Source organism: Protomyctophum parallelum, assembly GCF_964188405.1.
Source record: "Protomyctophum parallelum genome assembly, chromosome: 2".
Lineage (NCBI taxonomy): Eukaryota > Metazoa > Chordata > Actinopteri > Myctophiformes > Myctophidae > Protomyctophum > Protomyctophum parallelum.
Genome location: NC_139699.1, coordinates 49,625,412 through 49,645,163, shown reverse-complemented (window position 1 = coordinate 49,645,163; position 19,752 = coordinate 49,625,412). Strand labels below are relative to the sequence as shown.

General features: G+C 42.3%; 1 protein-coding gene across 1 annotated transcript in view; it reads left to right on the top strand.

Moving 5' to 3' along the window:
- Nucleotides 1–974: 974 nt before the first annotated feature.
- spon1a (spondin 1a) overlaps nucleotides 975–19,752 on the top strand; it is a 123,556-nt gene continuing 104,778 nt past the window's right edge. Inside the window, exons 1-3 of the mRNA XM_083792359.1 lie at nucleotides 975–1,587; nucleotides 2,353–2,459; nucleotides 10,234–10,367. Of these exons, the coding sequence (XP_083648485.1) occupies nucleotides 1,350–1,587; nucleotides 2,353–2,459; nucleotides 10,234–10,367 (479 nt within the window). The 5' untranslated portion in view covers nucleotides 975–1,349. The remainder of the gene's footprint in view (nucleotides 1,588–2,352; nucleotides 2,460–10,233; nucleotides 10,368–19,752) is intronic.

Sequence of the window (19,752 nt, the reverse complement as noted above, 5' to 3'; positions counted from 1 at the left end):
CAAATTAGTAGCCTAATAAATATAATATTTTCATCAGGTTACAGACATTTTGATCAACAAAGCAAAGGGACAGATGGATTTTGCAGAACTTTGCCATGCATGCTCCCAAGAAACACATGCAGCAACAGGCAAACGATACTGAGGTGTCAAGCTGCAATGGTAGAGTATACACCTCGGCTATTGCTGCGACCAGGGCAGATCGTCTATAGGGGGGAGAGGTTTAGTATTATAGAGGTTAACCTCAACAACAAAAAATTGTTTCATAAATATGTTAGCAACAAACTAACGATTATCAAAAGTTCTGAGAAATCCCAGTAGAGTAGGGGCCATATAGCCTCATCACAAAATGTAGCTGCACAAATGGGATGGATATGTTGACTTGTTACTAACATATCAATATATGAAACAAAAAAAAGTTGAAAGAGTTTCTGTTGCAGTTTGTTTGAGGTTATAACCCCTAATTATCCATGCCTATATATATAGTTCCATGGGGAACATCGAAATCAATACTACATCATCATCATCATCATCAAGTTGCAGATAACAGATGTAGGCCTATTGGTTATTCAAATTAAGATTTTTTTTAAATCCACGGCTAGACTACTACAATCAATGAGAGAGAGAGAGAGAGAGAGAGAGAGAGAGAGTGAGAGAGAGAGTGAGTGTGTCTGCGGGGGGACGACAGCCGTTTAGTATGCATTATTAATTGCTATCTGTGCATCTATCTGTCTCTGTGCGGTCTACTAAACGGGCACAGCTGCGTGTCCGCGGCTGAATAAACACTACACGAACGAACAGGGCCCACTAGTGAAAGGGTTCGGTGGTCCAAGAATGTCAAACGCGTTGCTCTAGCACAGCAGTCATTGGTAGGAATGTGTGGCTTTTTGTTCTGTCTGTTGGTTCAGGGCATTCAGCTTGCAGCGGGCTTGTAACTCACTGGTGCCTTGGAGACAGCCGCCTGCGCGCACCGCACAACGCGCGGCTCATTCCCCCGGCCGGACCCCCTTCTTCTTCTTCTTGTTGCTTGCAGGCTATCGTGCTTCAGTCAAATCAACATTTCTCTCCGCGAGAGCGAGCGAGTGCACTGACTGTGCACACAGAACATCACATCATACTCCTCCGTTCCGTACGTCGCTTTCCATTGTCATCAGAATGGATCTGCCCTCTTAGCAGAGGGGCACAGAGCGCAGGACAGCTCCTTATACCGGTTGGCAAGTTTTGTTTCATGTGTGAAGTTTTTGGGGGGCGAAACGTAGGCTATAGCCTATAACGTCTATAGTTTCCCCGGCTATATATCCTCGCATCAACTACTAAAAGTAAAGTAGCCTATCCACCACTGACTGTGCACGATGACAGGAGCTTTGCTTTCTTCGCGCATTGTGCTACTATTGTTGCACTGTTTTATCTCCACCGCAACGTGCAACACATTTGGAACTTTCACCGAGGAGCCCGACACGGTCGGGAAGTCGGACGGTTATTGCAGTCGGATCTTGCGGGCTCAGGGCACTCGGAAGGAGGGATACGTGGAGTTTCGCCTCCGAGTTGAAGGGGACCCGGAGAGCTATCAGCCAGGCAGCACTTACAGAGGTTTGTATTACCAATGCTTCTTTCTCAGCATTTTACGCGTGCATTTTACTGTCGCGAAGAAGCACCCGTCCTGTACATTTATTGAGTAGGCTAAATGATCATGAAGCCTTGGTTACTTTTCACACTTCTATTGATGGGTTGCTTATAGTCGTATTATAGCCTACTTAAATTACATTAAGTTGTTCTGACCAAGTACTGTAGTAGTCATGGTGCGCTGCATGGCTAAGCAATCATATAACGCCGGTATATAGCCTATCAAACATGTTGACATTTTGTTGTAGATTCAAAATAGCAAAAATGTGCAGTAGGCCTATTCGACCCTACAAATACAACAATAGGCTATATAGCCTATACTGTATATGTTAAATAAATGTGAGAATGCTGAAAATCTTACAAAGTTGGCAACTCTGTCAGACTGTCAGCTTTTCCTTTTTATTGATTCCCAAAGAACTGCAATTTCAGTCCTTTTCTAAATTGTGATCTATGTCTGTCAAATAGTGTAAATTAAATGACACTTTGGCTTTCAAGTTCCAACTTTAATTCCCATATAGGCTAAATGTGAAAGTTCTTCAACAGATAATAGGAACTTGTATACCCATGCATGCACTAAATAAAATACTAGACTATAGGCCTACTTGTTCTGCATTAAGAGTGATTAGAGCCTGCATGCACCAACATTTTGTCTCTGTGGTCTTTGTGATTCTGTCCAGCTTTAAATGCTTCTCTTAATAGCTGATGCTCTGACTTGTTTATATCTCTCTCCAGTGACTGTGTTTGCATCCAGCCCCTCCTATTTCAGAGGGTTCACCCTTATTGCTTTGAAGGAAGGGGGGCTAGGTGACAAGGATGAGGACTATGCTGGAAATTTCCAGGTGAGCATTATATGAAATGTGACGGGAAGTAATTTGCATAGTCGTTTTTTTTCTATTATGACTCTGAGTGTACTTTATCATCGTAAATAATTAACAACAATTGCCTCCACCATCGATCACTCTGGCAGCTGGCTGTTAATTAAGACAACTTTAGTTTTGAATGCAGATTTTAATATGGATACTAGTATAGTATAATTCATTTCAAACTGGCGAGCATCTGCGATGTGGCAACCTATACAGCAGTTCAGGGACGTGCACACATAGACATCCCTACCCTTTTGCCCGTAAAAACCACTGCCCTTTCCAGCCCACGAATGCAGCATTTACTATGTTGAAAGAAATGCAAATGCCCTCTCTGCACATCCCTGCAGCAGTGGCTTGTTACATGGAAGAGGCAAAGCCATCATCTGTCAGTGGTTTTCAGCCAGTGGTCCGGGGACCACCACCAGTGGTCCTTGAGGAGGTTCCAGGTGGTCTAAAACTCTAAATGATGGAGAGTTGGTAACCAAATGGACCCTTGCATATAATTTACACACAATAAGAGAATGTAGAAGAATGTTTGAGGGGCACTATATAGCCCCTCCTATATATTCCGCTATTAGTGTAGATATTCATCTTACACAAACATAACATTCCCATTGACAATGGAGAATTTTACGTCATAGTGTCTGAGCAAATCGTCTTAGTGTCTATTTTTGTCCTACACAAACATTAAATTCCCATTGACAATGAATGGAGAATTCTTCATCATAGCATAGCATAGTGACTATTTTACATGGTGATGTACGATGATAAGAGCGCCCCTCACTTCACATGGGTGTGATTTTTATTTTTTCATTGACATTAGCCGGTTATCTCTCCTAACATCCATCTCTCCATATCTCAACCACATCAATACAGCATGGAATTGTGGACAAAATCGTATCCAACAATAACAAAATATTCTTTAGTTTTGGGTCTGAGAGGCTATGTCATGATCAAATGGTGTTCCGTGGCTCAAATGCTGACTAAATATTGGACCTTGATATGAAAAATGTTGTTCCATTTGTACACTCTCAGAGTTAAAATAACATTGATTTTACAATATAGATTGGGGTTCCAGAGATAGAAATGCCATTAAATGGGGGTCCGTATAATAATCCATGTCAAACTGGGGGGTCCTTGAAATTCAACGGGTTGAGAATCACTTCTAGAGCCGTACAAATCTTCTCTTATGGGGGTCCCTGGCTTATCTTTTCAAATGGGGGTCCGCAGGCTAATTAGTGTAAATTTAGGGTCCTACAGTATAGCAACACCACCACGTTATTCTGAGAGTCAGGAGAGGGAATAGATTTCCCTTGCATGGCCATAACATTTAAGATTATTTTAGTTGTTTCAGCACGTTGTTGCAGAAAGTGTGACTATATTCTCACGCCTCCTCGGCTCCTCCTCCTCTAATGGGCTTATTTACGAGACACCCCGAGGTAGCTATTACCGTATGTGTTTACTGGAGCGAGTTGGAGACGCAGCAGGTTATGAGAGGAACATACATATTCCTTGTGGTCCGTGTTTTGCCAGTCGGTGAAAAAAAGCAATGGTGTGTGAAATTTGCAGACGTCTGCATGCACAATGCAGATATACATGTAGGCCTATACAGTACATTATGAAGGAATCATACAGTCGAGATTAAATGGCTGGTTCCCAATTTACACAGCTTGATCCAGCTCGTCTATACACAGCAAGGAGAGCAATAGAGAGGGTAAGAGTGAGAAAGTATGAAAGAAGAGAGTGAGTAAGGATGGGTCCATTCTTAATCACTCGTTATAATTGCTAGATAACTGCCATCGTTAAATTTCATGCGAACGTGCTGCCACCGAGTAGAAAACTAATTTATTATAGACAGGTAGAGAATTGATTATGATCCTGCAGGTTATAGTATCAGCTCAGAAGAAGCAGAGCCCAATTAAACTGTGGTAGAGAGGTGTGGGCTGTGTACCTTGCCTTCATGTAACTCCCAAACTCCCCCCCCCGGCAAAGCCGGATGCCCCACGGTGGATTTGAACCAAGCGCTAACAGATCTGTAATGAATCTGTGCATGCACACTCCCATTAGCCCATAAGGAAGAACCTCTGACCACAACCTTTTAGATCGGCCTCATGGTCGGCCGCTATAACAGCCCACTTTGTGTTTTGACCTATATAACTCTTAATTCCCCATATAGATAGACAGACCTGCTATGCCCTATGTGCCATCTTTTCTTCAAAACACACGTTCTGCTACAAGTCCTACAGTTTGTAGTTACACATCATCTCTGAAGTCTTGTGATCAAGACGTATCAGTCTGATTTTTCATATCCCATTCCAGTTGGCTATAACTGCCTTCCAAATGTGTGGGCCCTGGGTGGGCAACCCGGCCTGGCAGAGACCTGCATTCTGAGGAGGAGCACTTTTATGGTTTATTTATTTATTTGTGTTCTTTAATAATACATATGATCTCTCATTACTGGTCATCCTACACTCCTCCTAATACCAGACAGTGGCCTTGTGGGGTTCGATCCCCGGCCGGGTCATACCAAAGATTGTAAAATTGGGACCCAATGACTCCCTGCTTGGCACTCAGCATCAATAGGTTGGATTGGGGGTCAAATCAACTAATGATTCCAAGAGCTCCAAGAGATGGGTCAAATGCGGAGAACAAATTTCACTGCGGTAACGTGTGTGACTAATCGTATGACTTTGCCTTTGACTGTACTTCCCACTTCTAGGCACAGAATGCTCTCACTGTCAGTAATATTAGTTGTGAATCATTCAAAGTGAATCACAGTCAAAGGTAGTATACCAAGTTTAAAATACTGAAACACAGATCACAATACATATTGTGCTATGTAAACGTGCTCTAACTGCTGCGTTGTGAATCTTCACCATTTACGTAGCCAAATGTCCAATTCCAGCCCTGCCCCATGCAACGCTGTAAGGCGCTGCAGTCATCCATGATGTTTTCTCAGATGTTTCTCACCAGACCTTATCAAGAAGAAGCTGTTATGTTGGTTTAAAGGGCAAGCTTAGAAGTAGCCATGAAAGCTGCAATTCTGTCCGTCCTAATCTCATGAACCTGCTGGGTTCGATCCCTTTCCCCATAAAACCCTGCCTGTGGTGCCGTACAAGGAGTAGTTAGCACACTGGCCCATTGATCATAGTTACTGCTGTGCGACAGCGCTTTGAGCAAACCTGACCCGACTGAGCCTTGAGAATGGGAGGACATCGTGAAAAACGTTTTGTAACATTCCGATTTGTTCTTTTCCTCTGCGTATCACATCTCATTAGCTCTCGTTACAGCCCCCATTGTTTTACGTTGTGTAATTGATTTCACGGTGTTGTTCTTTTGGTGCCGGCCTTGTGCACCGCGTGGTGTGTCAAGGCAGTCAACACTCAGTCACATTCAAAGACGGTGAACGCTGAGCAAATTTTCAATATTATATTTAATTTCATTTATATTTGGTAAAAAATTAGATTTTGTTTTTGATTGTGTCCATATCGCTCAGACCTAGGCAGTAACATCATGCACACCATGGAACTGAGATCTGTTGTGGAGCACAGAATTACTGGAGAATAAGACTCGCATTTAGATTAAACAAGGTTCCATTTGATTTTTGTTATCTAAGTCCCTTTAAAAGAGGATCCTGTCGATTATCTGGGCTCCCCTTCTAGTAGTTTATTAAAAATAACACAACGTCCAAAGAGATAAAAGATTTATCTCACCACCTGCCCACCACAATCTTGTATTATCTTATAAAGTACACATGCACAGTTTCACACTGCATGCGCAGGCACGCACGCACGCAAATCCCTTCCTCCACTCTGAAAGAACTTTGGGTGGGCTGTTCTCCAGACAGGGAGAAACGGGAGAGAGAATAGAAGGAAAGGAAAGCAGTGATACAAACGTCAGGCTTTATTTAACATACAGCTCATTGGAAATCTGCTAGTGTGCCCCATCTCACCCATCTGTGGACAGCTCCTGACTCCATGAAAAGCACTTTTTATTGAGCTCTGCGGGGAGGTCAGCTGCCACTGTGTGTGTTTGCGTGCGGCTGTGAGTCGGTGTGCGTGAGTGTGTTCACTAGCTTAGTGGCCACACATCGCCTCTCAGCAGGGTGCAATGACAGAACAAGAAAAGGGATTTCAAGGCTGTGAAAAGACCAGTGGAGGTGTGCGTGTGTGAAATGAGGGCAACTATTACTGAGTGCTGAGACGCTGTCGTCGGCAAAAGTCGCTATTTGAACATCGTGTCTTCTGGAGACTGAGATGTGATGTTGCTGTAGATGTGGATGTCTGACAAATATCGCCTGTCCGATCCGTCTGATCCACTTTCCCCAATGTCCCCATGTCATGTCGGCCAGACTGACGTCAAATGTTATTGTCGGAGTCTGACCAGATGCTGCAGCCAAGCAGATGCACAGACACGCTATTGCACAATTTGTCTTCGCACAGTGAAATCCTCCATGTTACGGACAGGTCCATCAGTTACATTTGTACACTCTTGGAATTACAAATTGACAAATTATCACTGAGGCTTTTACTGTGCAGACACACAAAACCACATTAATAATAATAATAATAATAATAATAATAATAATGGATTTTATTTATAACGCACTTTACATTCGTTAGAATCTCAAAGTGCTGCAGTGAGCAAATCCAAAAGAATACAAAGAAAAACATAAGCATCACACCTCCTCTCTTAAATGAGTCAACCGACTGTGGTGCTCTCAGGTGGGTGGGGAGGGCCTTCCACAGTTCGGGGGCAGACATTGTATTTTCTTGTGGCTCTTCTACTCATATTCCCCTCTCATGCAAAGTCAGTCCGACTCACTCACTCACTCCCTATCTCTCTCTCTCTCTCTCTCGCTCTTTGGCATGAACTCAAACCTAAGGCACACAGAGGAACAAATGGGTCATAGTTCAGTTTGCCGGGAAATGGTTGCTGCCTTTCACTTATGGTGTTTAATGCATTCCCATGGGATGTCACTGTCTAACATATGTTGTAGTCCAGTCGGGGCAGTCCAGGGATGCCTTTCAGAAACCATGGGAACATGTGTTTGCGAGTGTATGTGTATGTGTGTGTGTGTGTGTGTGTGTGTGTGTGTGTGTGTGTGTGTGTGTGTGTGTGTGTGTGTTCACAGCCAAGATCTGACTCTCTCTCTTACTCTTTCTCTCTATCTCTCCCCCCTTTATCTCGCCTACTCTTTCTGTTCCTCTCATTCTCACCCTTTCCCTCTCCCCTCTCCCTCCCTCCCTCCCTCCCTCTCTCTCTCTCTCTCTCTCTCTCTCTCTCTCTCTCTCTCTCTCTCTCTCTCTCTCTCTCTCTCTCTCTCTCTCTCTCTCTCTCTCTCTCTCTCTCTCTCTCTCTCTCTCTCTCTCTCTCTCTCTCTCTCTCTCTCTCTCTCTCTCTCTCTGGTAAAGTGCCTCCTGGTATCTGTCTACATTTGTGGTTAATTCTATATCTCCATCTTCATCTCCATCTCTCATTTTCTGTCCCTCTGCCTCTTTCACTCCCCCCCCCCCCCCCTTCTCTCTCACTCACTTGCACACACGCACACATAGAGACATGAGGTCAAGTTGCAGAGTCAACTCATACACATACTAACGGGCATTCTCTGCTGACAGCTTTATGGAGTGAGAGTGCCTGTTCTTTATTGTGGATGCTGAGTCTGACCAGTGTTAATCTACACCACACCTGACCAGAGACATTGGAAGTGTAGTCAGGCTAATTGCTATGATCACTTTAACCGGTGTAATCGGTTTAATATGATATCAGGTGGATAAAACACATTTACTATAGGGTTGCACCTGACCTGGTGGAGGCAGTGCAACGTTGCTGTCGGGTTGTGAGCTGTGGGCTAAATTGATAATCTACCTTCAGCTCATACAATAAACAATAAAACGACTTAGTCATAACTGCCAGGTGCAACAAGCTCTTGTGGTGCCCGTTTTCGTTCGTTTCCGACGTATCTTGGTTCACTCACTGTGTTTTGTTATGGTTTTCCTGTAGCTCCACTTAGCTCATAACATTAGCTGCTGTTGACACTCGCAAAAGTAAGCCAGGCTGCTTCGCACCTGGCACAAAAGTGAAAGTACGTAAGTCTCTGTGGGCTTTATAAAATGTAACAAACATATTCACAAGAGTTTGTGATTAAATAACGTTTCCTGAAAAGTAATAGTTTTGGACACAGCAACGATATGGTATGGAGGATAGCATACACAAAATAAACACAACAAGTGCATCTTTCATTAGGCTGCTGGGATCACCTTGTTGTTTGAGGTCAAATGCCAAACCCTGCTGCATTGTACTGCATTGGACGGTCACTAGTGGATTGTGGTCTGTTTCTCAAACACAATGGGAGTGACAGCTTTTCACGGGCAGAGGGGTGTGATAATCCCCCCCCCCCCCCTACAACAACCCAACCCCCATCACTTCCCCCTCCAGTACATTGTACGTTGCTGCTTCTGGATGAAAGCTATAGCTCTCTTTGATAATGTTGGATGAAAAAAAAGATAATACACCACAAGGGCATTTCAGAGGATGTTTATGTTTTGTAATCATAAAACTGGCTTTGAAGAAATCTCAAGGGCAGCACAAAACGCACAACATAACACGAAACCAGGAAAAAACTATTTACAGTAAAATACATAGTTTTACTTGTGTTTTTTCCCCCCCTTCTCTTCCCTTTCTCAGCTTCCCCATCAACAAAATGCAGTGTTTAGTCCCAGATAAAGTATGTTTTGGGATACTGGTATAGCCAGGGCTGTGCAGAGAACATTGCATGAGGGGGCAGGGGCTCAAACCCAAGAAAAGGGCGAATGTGTGCATGTTCGTAGCCCGCGGCAATTTTCGGGGGTGGTGCTTTTTGTGGGGTCCGTCCCTTGTGCCATTTCACACCAGAAATGCAGTAGGCCTACATTGAATGTCGTATGCTAATGGGGCAAGATGTTCCATAATAACTGGGCCCATGTCATTGGACAGTAAAATAAGCAATACATTTCATTAGTCATTAGTCTCATTACCATATAAAAATTTAAATAATTAACATTTCTCTTGGCCACCATTCTCATTATTCTTCAATACAATAGGCTATACTAATGATCAAATTATGACATTGAAAATCAAGTGCTACGGGTCAGAATGGGGGAGTGGGGCAGTCAGGGCACTTGACATCTGCATCAGGTGAAAAGTGAAACTAAAACTGACTGATGGTAGCCAGCACATTATAAAAATAAATAAATAAGATATTTCTTTTGCGGCTTACGCCTTTTATTGATTTTTGAAGGGACAGACAGTAGGCTGACAGGAAACGGGAGAGAGATGGGGGGATGACATGCAGTAAGGGCCGTGTCGGGTCCGGGAGTCGAACCCGCGGCACACTGCGACTGGATCACCAGTCCGGTGCCCAGACCGTTACGCTACGGCCTGGGCCAGCACATTATAATTATAAATAATAATTATGATAGTGGAATTCTCATTACTTGTCAAATGTTGCTTGTTTTGACGTGTATTATTATTATTATTACTTACTTGAACTAACACTGAAAGAAGGAATTCAAATTGGATGAATGTATCCACGAAGAAACATGGAAGATGTCATACCTTTAGTCGAATCTTGAATAACATTGTTCATAAAAAATGTGTTTAAGTGCATCTTGCATGCCCACAAGCTCATAATCATGCCTACTATTATTTGTGTGTGTGTGTGTGTGTGTGTGTGTGTGCGTGCGTGCGTGCGTGCGTGTGTGCCATACAGATAATTGATGAGGATGACACTCAGTTTATGACCAATTGCCCGCCTGCGGTGACAGAGAGTACTCCTCGCAGACGCACCAGGATCCAAGTGTTCTGGACTGCTCCCCCTAGTGGCTCCGGCTGTGTCACCCTCAAGTATGTACTGTATCAACATGAAGACATGAACTATGCATGCTTGCGCACACACACACAGTCTAGTGACTGACCCTGAGGCTGCTGGGGCACTCATTTGTTTTGAGGGGCGCTATGTCCAGCTTTTAGTGTGCAAAACCCAAACTTTGTCCTAACGCAAACCTTAAATGCCATTGATAATGAACGGCCAGTTTTGAGTGTTTGTGTAAACACACACATTAAAAGACTACTGATTGGCCAGAATGAGATGATGTATGATGACGTATGATGATAAGAGTGCCCCTCACTTCACACTAGGGCATTAACGAGTTGAGATTTCGACTTGTCAGACAGTAAAGGCGAAGTTGAGTCGATGCATCGTTTTATGGCGGGTGGAGGTGCGTGTCAAACAGAGCACTGCGCACACAGTGGCATCTGCAATATGGCACAGCGTATGTATCATCTATATGGCAAAGCGCTGATTATCAAAAATTATAAAAATGTAATAGTAGAATACTAAACAGTGCAGGCACACACACAAGTGTGTGTCGCACAATGGTACACAAACCAGAAAAGAGAACACAACAGGTGAGGGCAGCACAAAACATGCGGCCCGAGAACACAATATAAAGTATAACATTAACACCGATCTTCAGAACACAATAGAAGACATAGGTCTATATTAACATTTATAGCAGCCAGCAGCAGTTAGCACATCACCAGAATACAATCTGCTATTACCTTCCACATTCACAATGTGAACCTTCTCCTCCTCCTCCTCCTCCTCCTCCTCCTCGATAACGTTCTATGTTAGTTTGTTACTTATTTTATGAGCCATGCAAATAAACAACAACCCGCACTGAGCGGAGACGGAGAGATTCATGCCTCCCGCGCGTAAAGCTAAACCAGAAACAGGACAGTCACTGCGTCAGCACGGAGATGGGGGGGGATATAGTTCTATCTGTTACTTCTCTGACACAGCGCAGTTCAACTTCAACTCCCTGGATATAAAAACGTCTGGGTTTCTGAGGCTAGTCAATTAGTGGGACACCGCTGAGAGCCACACAGCGCGTTCTGAATGCAATGCAAACTAATAGGAGAGTGCGCTCCGGTGTGCTATGCAAAGGGAAGAAATAAATAATTACTTCTGTCCGTTACAATAACCAATCCTACAGTTTGAATTCTGTACACACGCACACATAGAGCAAAAAACATGATATGGAGAAAACAATTGAAAAAAAAAAAATATATATATATTTTCCTACTTGTGTTAATGAAATCGATGCATCGATTTTTTAATGAATGCCCTACTTCACACAGGTGTGATTTGTCTTATTCTATAAAACACATGTAATATATACATGTTTAAAAATCATGGCTGGTTAATATAATATAGATATAATAAAAATCCCATCCGAGTTATGATTTCATGAGTGGGGTTGGAAAAAAGAAACCCTTGATAACACTGGGGTGTGATACTGGAACTACTATACATTACACACCAATCATAATTACAATACAGTGCATCATCAAGTGATGATTTCAGTTCCACCACTAACAGTGGTGGAAAAAGTACTCACATTTTTGAGGGGCGCTAGCCCCTCCTACGTCCAGGTTTGAGGGTCTGTGTGAACATAAATATTGAAGACAAAAGTGAGGACGCAAATTGTGATTGGCCAGAATGAGATGATGTACAGTATGATGACGTATGATGATAAGAGCGTCCCTCACTCATTGTACAAATGTCTCATTTCAAGTTTAAAACGTATAATAATCTTTTGAAAATAGCAGATCTACAAGCTCACAATGCGGCGGAGATGTTTTGTAATAATAATACAAATCTAAAAAGTAACTAAAGTTGTCAAATAATTGTAGTGGAGTAAAAGTACAGGAAATTTGACATACTCAACTAAAGTACAAATACCTTATAATTTACTTATATACTTATATTTTTTTCAAAAAAGTGCACAGTATTTGTAAAACCTTTGTTTTTATGTGGATACGCCCACCAGTTCATTAAGTATGCCTGGTTTGCCTGCATGGTGGGTTGTGATGCGTGGTGATCCACCTGAACTGAAGCCGCACCCACAGCTGTTGTTGTATGATAAAGAGTTAGGGGGAGAGGATGATATTGTGATGTCACTATATCACTGTCTATTTCATTGGCACGTTTGACTGTCAAGGTTTCAGCCTCAAGGAAGAAACCCTAAATACAAAGGGAAGACAACACAATGAGCACACTGACTTTGTGATTCTGCTGGGGAAATCTAAATTCAAGAAAGATTGAGTCTTCACACGGCGGGATCATCTTCTAAAAGTTAAGTTAGTTATTCTAAGTGGCTCTGTCTCAGACAGCCAAAATGTCACGTACGATCCAGTGTGCAGACTCTATTCTTCTTGCATTTTGACTTCTGTTCTGCACCTGGCAATTTATAGTGGAAGTGCGTGCTTGTTCACTTGTTTATAGATAATCTAATTTGATACATGACAAGCATCCCCAACAAATCTACGCCCACGGCTTTGAAAAACAATTCTGATACCTCCCAAAATGAATGTCTTTGCATTGTTTCTGCTCATTCAAAAAACGTCACCAGTCGAATGGTTCTCGAGATACGTGGATTACAGACGTATATACACATATACAGAGTGATTCCCTGCATTTATTGTAAGATAATGTATTTATAAAAACCCACAGTGACATTTTACCACTTCTACTTTCAATTTTGTTTTTATAGCAAAAATAGCAGATCTTCAAGCTCAACATCCCGTTGCATATATATTCTTCAGCAGGGCATTAATTTACAAAAAAACAACAATTTACGGTTTCTAGCCGAGAGTTAAATTATTGTTAAACATAATGCATTGCTTAATTTACAAGAAGTCAAGAAACAATTAGAGAATGTTATTTTGATCGTTTGCCTGTTGTCTCTCCTATGGTACCAACATCAATTCAGCATCCAACTATAACAACATATTCTTGAGTGTGAGAGGGTGATTCCAATCTAAAATAGTGGTCTGTGGCTCAATAAAATAATGGGCCTTGATATGAATTCTTTTGAAAACCACTGCCGTATATCAAATCCACGTGTGCTATCTGTTTTATTACATCCCCACCCCAACCAACCAAGAATTAAATATATCTTATCCACGTTTCATACAGACCTGGCGGCTTCATAAACTATTCATTACCTTTTTACTCCGCATACTGTAGCTGAGTGATGGTCGGTAATCAACTGCCATTGCTGTCGGCCACAAACCCTTTCCCTCCGTATTTATTCTTTTTATGTTTTATTCATAAATGAATTCACTATTTTATACTTGGCTGTATGACGGTGTCACACACATGTGGCGAAAAACCGCCGATCTACATTCTACAAGTTCATCAAAATCCGCACTGTATAGATGTGCTTATTTTTTGCTATTTCTGAAAAAGTTTGGAAATGTGTTGCCTATAATGACATGCCCTTAATAGGGAGGTTTGAGAAAGTGGTTACAGCAAGGGCCGCGTTGCATGGCGACGGAATTGGCTCTGCAACGGTACACTGCGGTGCGCAGGTTGTGTGTAAGCTCCGTGCTTGAATATATATATTTTTTACGCAAGTGCTCTATTTTCCCGCGTGTCCGCAGGAATTACGCAACCCTTCGCCGTGCCTTCAGAGAAAAAAACAACAGTAAATACGGACCTCCCCGCGGGACGGACAAATTGTCGGCGCAGCCACCATCAGCTAGTTTCAAAACAGCAACTTTGCATAAAAAAACAAGCCCCAAGTCACTTTTAATAAGCAGTATCTTTGGGTATCTTTTGGATACCTAAGGGTAATCATACTGGCCGTCATTTATCAATAGAACGTAAAAATCAGCTTAACAAATTACGCGGAGAACCCCCTGGATTCCCCCTGAGGACTGTACTTTGAAAACCACTGCTCTAAGCAACATCCACATGGACAGATAGTGCTTGTACGTACCCTCAACATACTGTATCTGTACCTACCAGTCACACACACACACACACACACACACACACACACACACACACACACACACACACACACACACACACACACACACACACACACACACACACACACACACACACACACACACACACACACACACACACACACACACACACACACACACACACACACACGATCACGCATTCACCCATGAAACTGCAAGAAATGTGAAATGATTGATAATGTTGTGTTTCCTCAGAGAGGACAATTTCATTACTGCTAGAGGCAGGGTAATGTTTGTTTTTAATTCCATTTCCCCTCCCAGAGGAGATCCGTCTCGGCCCGTCTGACTGCCTGCATGTAAGATATCATGGTTATCTGACAAACCAACATCTGGCCACAAAGTTAGAACCGTGTGTGTATGTGCATGTGTGTGCGTGTGTGGGTGGGTGGGTGCGTGCGTGGGTGTGTGTGTGCATGTGTGTCTTAGTCTTTAGAAACTCCTCTGAGTCAGTTGTCCGGGGAAGCCTCCTCCCCCCTCACGGTTTGCTACATTATAATTGAGGAGCAGTTGCTGTCTTTGTTTTGGAAGGAAAGAGTGAGTTTGGTGGTTTGGCTGATGCTGGCCACTGATCATGGGCTCACTCAGGATGCACTCTGACGCTCACTGATCTGTGTGACCACAATGAACCCAGGGCACTCAGGTTGAGCACTTAAGCCCTGTTCTATACTTAGTCGTGCGGCAGTGCTGCATGGAAATATTGAATAGTGAAAATTGCAAATACTGCCGATCTACAGTAGGCTACAAGTTCACATCATGTAAGCCTGTAGATAGACACGATTGTGCTGCACGATTCTTGCTCAAATGTGAATCTCAATTTTCCCCCACAATAATTGAGATCACGATTCTCACACGATTCTAATCTTTTCCCATGAAAATAATGATTGTCTTTAGTCTGTAGTTGTTGAACATTACTACATTCAAAATGTGACAAATGTACTGTGGCTACTACTGTGGCTTAAACACATCAATGTGCTTGACTTAAACCTCTCTTAAAGTCTCTCCCTTGTAGCAAGAAAAACTAGAACTGCACTCTGTCGAGTGCATACTTGCTTGTTGCACACTAGTAGGCCATAAATGGCCAACTAGTGCGCAAGCAGAGCGCGCAAGTCCTTTCGACCGCTGTAAACTGTCAAATCTCAGTATCTCTGTGAAGGAACGTTTGAAATGTATAATTTTTAGATGTAACTATTTGCTACCTACCTACTTTATGCATATAAACACCTAGTATTATTAAGTATGATTCAAGTTTCTATCTATATAAGTTTGGGTGAAGAGCTAGTCATACATATACACACCACATACTCTGGTCCCAGCAGATCAGGCACAACTTGCTATTTTATTTTTACTGATTATGTATATAGTATACGTATGACTAGCTCTAAATGATGACGTAAGAGATATGGTCATTTGTGGTCGTTTGGTCCCAGCAAAGCAGGCATATACTATATAGGCATATACTATATATAGTATATATATAGTATATAGGCATATACTATATACTATATAGAGTGTGTAGTTGTAAGTTGATTAGCGGTATACTGTGGTTACTTTGCGCCAAAAACCGTGACAGCTGTCCCGCCATTTGATGTTTATGCAAGAAAACAGCAAATCTGTGCCTGGTTTGCTGGGACCAAACGACCACAAATGACCATATTTCTTACGTCATCATTAAGAGCTAGTCATACATATACACACAACGTACTCTGGTCCCAGCAGATCAGGCACAATTTGCTATTTTATTTTTACTGATTATGTATATAGTATACGTATGACTAGCTCTAAATAATGACGTAAGAAATATGGTCATTTGTGGTCATTTGGTCCCAGCAAAACAGGCACAGATTTGACGTTTTTCTGCATAAACATCGAATGGCGGGACAGCTGTCACGGCGGAAGAGACCGGGCAGAAACATTACTTGCGCGCTCTGCTTGCGCAAGTAATAAGAGTAACTCAACTAAATTGGACAGCCAACTAGTGCTGCACGATTCTCGCTCAAATTTAGAAATGAGATAGCATAGGTGTCCAAACATGTCCGGTGTGAAAGTGACCTGAATCTAGATCGTGATCTATTTCCAATTAACCTGTAGATCTCCTATTTTATAGGGACGCTAGGTTGAATCTGTTTAAAGAGTTTTATTTGTGTTTGCTTGAAATCTACTGTCTTGGCATTGAGGCTTTAATCCTCACTATCCTTAACACTATTGTATTGTATTGTATTATTGGCGAGCTGGCAGTTATGTGTGTTTGCAATACATGCTGGTATATACTTTCAACGTTTGAAGGTAAAATTTTGCCCCGTTGATTTTGAACTGTCATCGGTGTCTGATGATCGTACGCCACACCATTTGCTATACTGTTTGTAAATGTTAAATCTCAACTGTAAAGTAGAGTTTTGTTCCCCACAAATGTTCAAAAATTCACAAACACTTCATTACACTGCCCTGTAGTTTATCACCAGATTGTTCTGTTACACTTTACACAATGTTGATGTGGCCATTTCATTACACATTTTGCCTTCTTTCTGCTTCAAAATAATAATAGCGGCACACATCTAGCCAATAATTCCCCCCGGTTTAAATCCGTATAGGCCTATATAATAATTCTAATCTGTTTAATACGTAAAGTATTTTTTGTCCACTAACTTTATACATTTAGTATGCCAGAATCTATGAATACAGAAACACGGATAAAAAATAAAACATAAAGCACTACAGCGTGCAGCCAGTCACTTCCGCATTGACCAATGCATGACTTTACTGAGGCTCTGATTGGTCTTTGGTCCTGTGACATCACACTTGTCCGAGTTGTGTAGTCTAGGTACAATCTGAATCCAGAAATGTCTGTGTGCGTGTGCGTGCGTGTGCGGTCAAAAAGTGTTGAAGTAAAGAAGTGTTGAAGTCTGAGCTGCCTGATCAGCTTGGGTCTGGGTAGTGTGACCACCAGGGTCTACTCTATCAGGCATGCTGATAGGTGGTGGTATAGACACCATTGAACTGTCCACTATCCTTCTGAAAGCCTGCAGGTTTCTTCCATTTGCAGCAGGGAAGCAATTTATTCGTCATCTCCCTGTGGCGTGTGATACGAACACTAGTACAATGTGGTTCTGATGGGCTGTCTGAGAGAGACAGTGTATCACTGATCAGATGAATGTCACAAAACCCATGCAGCTGTCAGAAACTATTTATCTTTGTGGAGAATGTGGACACACTGGCAGGTCAGATTTAGAGATTCCGGAGGGGGTGGGGGTGGGGGCAGTGTAAGCAGCTCTCTTATTCTTTTTCTCCTGTCCTTTATACAGGCTGGGCAGAACTGGACCCTAGACGTATCGTACTGTATGAAGACACAATATCTCACAATTTCACATTTCTCTTAACTCAACAACACAGACGGATGTTCAATAGCACTGAGTTATGAGGTTTCCTCCCGACAGCAACGAAGTCAACAAAATCAACTGTAGATTAATCGACTAAAATCTTATGATATTTAGTCGAAAACAAGACTAACACTACAATGTGACTGAAACTAAATTACATTTTACCAAAAAAAAAAAGATGACTAAATCTAAATCTAAATGTGCTGCCAAAATCAACACTCTTTCTGTTTCCTGCCGTCACATCAGTAAAGGCTGAAAAGCCACACAACAAATGTCGGAGTGGTTTTCTGATGAGTGTGTGTGGGGGCTGGCAGAGTGAGTCACGCCGTAATAGATCTCATTGATAGAATTTAAATTGGATGTTAAATAACCATCACTCTGCTGGATTGTCTGGCCAGGCCAGCCCCAGGAAAGTGGGCCAAACAGTGTGAGTTCACTCGGAAAGATATGTGAAATTGGTCTGAGATTGAATTAAAGGGTGAACAATTAGAGATAGCCATCCGCTAAACCCCACCCCAAATTGTCCAATGCCAATTCAATATAGTTTAGCAACCATTGCTATGCTGGGCTAACTTCCGTCACCTCATAGCTGTCAGTGTTTTGCATGGCTGAGTTGTTGAACACTGAATACACAGTTTAACATCGGGAAAGTTACACGACTGACCGATCCAGGTGATGGCAATAAAAATAATCACCGTATTCTTACCGTGCATTACATGAAAACTCCCAACGGACGGTTGTTAAAGTTGATTGAGTTGGATACTGTTCACATTTCCTCATATTTATAGTTCATTGAAAAAATGTCATGCACATTTGTCCAGTGCATAGCCTACTGCAGGCCTGGTTGACTAGATTTAGAAGACATTTTGAAGCTCTTTCTACTGAAATGATCCATTATTGATATGGAGAAAACCTGTCATCTAATACACATCTCAATGGGTGACAAGGAAAGCGTGCTACGTCTCCTCTCTTAGTAACAGCCTGCTAACGTGCCTATTGGACAAGGACGGGTTGGGGAGGGACTTAGCTGGCAAAGGCTAATTAGAGAGATGCCTCACATCAAGGGAAAGGCTCGCTCGACTCAAGGACAGTCTGTAAGAGTTCAGGAGTATGCTGGGTGCAGCTTCAGAATATATATATATAAGGGAATATAAAATCTGCACTCTCAGTGATGCAAGCAGCAGTCAAACCAAACCCTGGCCCTCGTACCTCTCACTCAAGGCAAGCCTTTCCCTGAATGTCTTAACCACTTAATCCACATGCTTCTCTGACCGTAATAGTGAAAACAGACGATCTAGACGAGGCTCACACTTTGTAAGCTTGTAGATCTGTTATGTTATATATTATTTGTATGAATATAAAATAAAGGGTTATTATTAAATAGTTAAATTGTGATAATATCAAACATATCAGACCATAAGGAGGGATGAAACTGGTGAACTGAATGACCAGAGGGGAGCGATATCCCCCCCCCCCCCCCCCCCCCCCCAAGCGAATTGAACCCTGCCATCTTCTCGTTCTGCCCAATAAAATGTGGATGGGCCCACATGACCATGCAGCCCACTGTGGAATGATTTGAACACACGTTTGTGTGAAGTTCCGCTTTTATAGTTTCCTTCTTGCACGCGCGCGCACGCACGCACGCACGCACGATAAATACAATATTTTTTACTTTTAATTTAAACCCACCCACAACAAGTTTACCTGTGTCTCTCCTTCCAACCAACTCGGTCCCTGACACACACACACACACACACACACACACACACACACACACACACACACACACACACACACACACACACAATTCAATTCAATTCAATTCAAAGGGCTTTATTGGCATGAGAAAACATACGTTTACATTGCCAAAGCAGAAAGAACAGTACAACAATACAGCAATACAATCAAAACAAAAACAAAAATTATGTACTTTGTCAGATTCTTCAATAGATCAACTTCTATGTTCAAGATCACTCGATGCAGGTATAGTGCAGGCATATACACAATGATTAGTC